The sequence below is a fragment of the Humulus lupulus genome, chromosome 8 (genome assembly GCF_963169125.1).
Source record: "Humulus lupulus chromosome 8, drHumLupu1.1, whole genome shotgun sequence".
NCBI classification, from domain to species: Eukaryota; Viridiplantae; Streptophyta; class Magnoliopsida; order Rosales; family Cannabaceae; genus Humulus; species Humulus lupulus.
Window position 1 is genome coordinate 51,883,956 of NC_084800.1, and position 5,126 is coordinate 51,889,081.

The 5,126-nt window shown below is 37.4% G+C and overlaps 1 protein-coding gene across 1 annotated transcript; it reads right to left on the reverse strand.

Annotated features, from left to right (window-relative positions):
* Window positions 1-872: 872 nt before the first annotated feature.
* On the reverse strand, window positions 873-2,438 carry LOC133795391 (protein FAR1-RELATED SEQUENCE 5-like). Its single transcript, XM_062232841.1, has 3 exons — window positions 2,130-2,438; window positions 1,023-1,894; window positions 873-906 (listed from the first exon to the last, which is right to left on the reverse strand). Exons 1-3 carry the CDS (start codon window positions 2,436-2,438, stop codon window positions 873-875), a joined length of 1,215 nt encoding a protein of 404 aa, XP_062088825.1.
* Window positions 2,439-5,126: the final 2,688 nt, after the last annotated feature.

A 5,126-nucleotide genomic window follows, 5' to 3' on the forward strand; every position in this document is an offset into this window, starting at 1 on the left:
TAAATATTAACTGTTAATGGAGCTGATTTCATAGATGAATAGTGGGTGGTACGATAATGTAAGTTAAGTGCCAAAAAACAATTACTCAATCACTGAAAGTGTGTGAGGAGTGATAGAGTTCTTTGTCTAAAAATATGGGCAACCAACGGGTAATCGCGTTAGGTTACTATTAAACATTGAAACATATAACATACTCTTTTTCATATATGATTTAATTCACATGCTGACATGAAGTGACTACTATCATCCTAGTTAGGCCTAATATTAGAACTAGTGGGAATATCACTATACCACTGATGGAATTGAAGATTTTTGTCTTCGGTGAAGCTCAATTGAGACGGCATGAGGTATAGCCACGGTTCTGCTTCAGTGGTTGGACTATTACAAGAAGGTTCGTAATCTTTTTCTATTGTGTGAGCTGCAGGATTAGATTTGCAAGTAGCCTTATTATGCCCTAACTGGTTGCAGTTGCGACACCTATTTTTCCTGGATCTCCCATTTTCTGTGTGCTTCTCTTTTGATTTTGACTTGTTTGTTTCCCTCCCCTTCGTTCTTACCACAGTTGGGTCTCGGATTCCTCTGTTGGCGGGGTGATCGAGGCTGTTAGTAGGAGCCACATTTGAAACTTGGTCTACAGATTGGACCTCCACTGACATTGACTTAAATTTTTGTTCCATACGTGACATTTCATTCATTGCCTCTTCAAAATTTCATTATGTTTTGTGGCATAGTATCCCATTGCATTGAAACACGAAGTTAAAGATCCCCATCTTGTACAAACTAGCACATCCGGTGGCACCGTTGAGTGGGATAAATTTTTTAACCCAATCGTGTTTTTCGCATCCTTCTTCCACCGGTCCTTATAAAGAGATTCAGGAATGCATGGTATGTTGAGGTGCTTCATAACTGCAAATATATGTCGACATGGAATTCCATCCGACTCGAACAACATACACGTACAGTTTATATGACCATCGACAATATGGTAGCGCACCCTACTGCGTACAAGTCCCTTTGGAAACCGCGTCAGTGAGTAGAATCTGAAGTCAATGGATACGTTGGTGGAGTCCAATGAGTAAGCCAGGGCACTCGTGATCTGTTCCTCAACTTTTTTGTACATGTTCCTTGTCAAAATCAAAGCCACCTGTTCATAGTACTGTCGGAGGATGTTCGATGGTAATTGTGGCGTACTATGGTTGCTGATGAATTCGTCTTCCCGTTCTGTGTGACGAATACTTTGTATGGCCTTGTCTACTTGGCCAACCAGATCTCTAAGTTTGAGTTTTCTCATCAGGAAGTGGGACAAGTAGGAATTAATTGACTCTGATCTTTGAGTAGTTCTTAGTCCCCCAAAGAAATGCCCTCGTAGGAAACATTCTGTCCAACTCCTCCTACTATTGTAGGTAGTTGTTGCCCATCGACTATCCTCAAATTCAAATTCTGAAACCATTCTATTCCATGTATCCTCGAAATCTTCCTTGGTACAGTATTGATAAAGTAGTTCATTGAACTTGGACTTGAATACAGGATGAGGCGCATTAATAGTTACATTATTCTGAAGATGCCAAGCACATAACCGGTGAACAGAAGTTGGGAAAACTTTTTGTATTGCTTTCGCCATAGCATGATCACCGTCGGTGACCACCACAGGAGGTGGTTTGTTTTTCATGCACTCTAGAAATTCCTCTAAAACCCAAGTATATGTCTCCTCGGTCTCATCATATAGCAAAGCAACTACAAAGACTATTGTCCTGTAATGGTGATTCAACCCGACAAAGATAAGCAGGGGCTTATTGCATGAGTTCTTCTTGTAGGTGGAGTCGAAAGCCATAATGTCCCCAAAACAAGCATAATCACGACGGGAAATTCCATCAGCCCAAAATAGGTCTATTTTCTACATCAATTGTGTGTGTCTCAAAAAAGTCAGCATCAGAGCGGCCCATACATGCCAAGTACCCCAATGCTCCTTCAGTGTTAGTTTCTTCTTCGTGTTGAACTAGTCTTTGCCGACCAATCCAATTGTAAAGATCCTTTTTCAGGAAGGGTACATACTCACGTCCTCCTCTTTCTTGTGCTAGGTGGTTGAATATGTGGCAAGTGCGTAAACCTGATCGTCACATCGACATTACCTGGGCTCCGATTGACTCTGGTATGGCTCGATTAGATCGCAAGAAGTGCAATTCCCTTTTCGAAGCTAATTCATGATTATGTTTTGGATTGAAGTCTTTCGCCACCCAAGTGTTTTTCGTCCTGTCCAAGTTCATGCGTAGAAGTGCGAGACACCCCGTTCTTGTGATAGGTCTTGGTTTTTTCTTACAGTTTAGAAGGTTTGTCCAGTTGTCGCGTCGAAAACCTTGGTTTGAGCAAACCCATTTACGTTGCCACGGGTTGTTTTCATGGTCACGTCGAACATCTTCCTTGCGAACACTAAACCCCATCCATTTCGAGTATTCAGAAAAAAAATTCTTCCCATTTATCGAGACTTTCGAGGTGTTTGCCTATGATGTCTTCTTTTGACAGATCATGTGGCTGCTTGTTGTAAATTTAAAGTTCTGCAAGTGTTGTGACCATTTTATTCTCCATATCTTACATTTGTATTTGTCTACCTGAGTAATTCAAAAAATTAATTGATATGGTAATCAGTTAGAGTTTTTGGGGCGGTAAATACAACAAGCATCAAGCTGCATTAGGTGGTTACTTTTGTTTTTCTTAATAATTAATAAAAAACCAAAAATATGTAAATGAATACACTGACGAAATTTTTATTTTCATCTTCGTATATTTTGGCCAAATAACTTATTTTATTTAATTGCATCATGGGACATGTTATATACAATATTATAATTCAAGGGTTTGACCTACCATTTCACTGCCTCAAAGAAAGAGTTATTAAGTGTACATTAATTAACATTCAACTTAATATGGTGGATGAGGTAAATATACTGTGTACTTATTTTATTGGAAAGTTTTCCTTATGTTTACAAGGCAAACATATCTTTTACTTGACCTTAGTGTAAAGTTATTGTAAAACAATAGAAATAAAGGTCCTTCTAATTTTTATAAAAATGACCATTTTCGGTGGTCATTTAGTTGATCTATATAGGCGGACCCCATTCTTAGTTATGTCATGTAAAATAAAAACAAGGGGTTTGAAAAAGATAGTTCAATAACATAGTTGAGCCATGTGCAAAATGCATAATATGAAATATACATTCATCAAACTTTTAAGGGCATTGATCAGTACGACCATATAATTAAGACACCGACTTCAAAAGACCTTAAATGGGTACTTCCATTACCGAAAACCATTGATTATGGTAATCTCAGTACCTGGAGGTGATATATACTTAAGCTTACGTGAAAATGCTTACAAGCATTAATAAGAAAGGGGAAATGGACTTAAACATACTACAACATGAAGATGGGACTCATAGTAGTCCAATGTACTAAGGTACTAACACATAACAAAATGCAGTACATGTAGAAAAGATTAGTCCAAGAAGATGATGTCTATGTCGTTTGGTGACTGATTATTAGCTTCAACACATAACTCACTACTTAGTGCCTGTTGGCGTTTCACCATAGAACCAACATGGTCTATGATTTGGCGCTGTTGAAAAAGGAAAGAACTAATGTCCATTGAATCCATCCTTAAAGTGTTGCCTTTCTTAGCAACTACATTTTTTAAATTTGTTAGCTTCTCAATCTTTAAGTCCTTTTTGAAGCAGTTTTTGCACTTCCCTCTAAACCCGGCCCTTGGTGTTTTCTTCTCTGCATGAGTTGGTGAGATTGTGTCCCCCAGACTTACTGAGGACTGATTTTGGTGGGGTGTGATTTCAGTAGCTTGTGTGGATGGAAGTGGAGTGGGTATGGAATTAACAAGGAAGGGAATTGAAAATTGTTTGGTTGGTGATTCAATCTCTGTTTTCACTTTAACATCACCAGGGAATAAATTCACGCATAACTTAGAGGGTGACATGGTTTGGTAATGGTAGGAATGAAGATAGTAGTACGTGGGGGTATATTTTCTCTTACACTGGTTCACTTAAGCAACTTATAAATACATATATACACATATATATAGTGAGCATTGTGAAAGATCCAGTGTGTTCACTAAATTCCCGCCAAAACACTACCTATGGATCTAGGAAACAGTGAATGAGAATAAATTGATTAACCCTTAATAATGGCCGATTCTTAAATTAACTCTACTAATGTATTGTTTTTAAAGATGTTATATGCAAAACAGATGAAAAATTGTAATGGTTTCGCACATTATCAAGTGGACACCTCACTTGTCACCTAGGTCATGATTGAATAAAAGTATGGGAACAATAAGAGAAACTCTGACCTGTATCTCAATGTGGCCCCATGCAATCTTCAATGTGGATATCGGCGACACTATTACAAATTGAGGCTATAATTTGGCGCCTTAACACTTAGTGGAGGGTGTATGGTAAATCATAGAAATAGAGTTTGAGAACATCCTGTAACAAGAGAGGAGGTGATTTTATGTATAAAAAACTAAGAGAGTAGTTCAATGCACTTGTGTCATGAATACGTCCTTCTCGTACCTTAACATTTTTGCATATGCTCAAGATCAAACCATAGGTTTACTTAGAAAAACCGCAATGAAAATGGCATTTTTATCATACATTTAGTTAGCTAAAATTAAAAATATGATAACTAAAAAATGGAAAAGTATAAGAGCTAGCGAAAGTGTAAGGTTTGAAAAAAAAAGCGAAGCCAACATAAGTAAGTGTTTTATGCAGCAATGTTTTTTGATGAAAGTTGGTGACATATACCTCTTAATTTATCTTCAACAACTTACAAGTAAAACTGAAGAATAGAAAACAATGGGGCTTCCTATCACACTGCATCAACAAAATCAGAGCAATGGGTTAAGCTAGTATTTTTTGAGATTGAGTTCACGCATGTGACAGCTATATATACAATTTATCTTCGTCATTTAATGAGATGGTTGTTGTTTGTTGTGACCTGTTATGTGGCATTAATAATTCATTGAATTGGACAGGCTGATGTATTGGGTGCATTTATTTAAGTAAATAAGTTGAAAAATGTATTCTAAGTAATTTATATAAATTGTGTTAGATGCTATTTTGAGT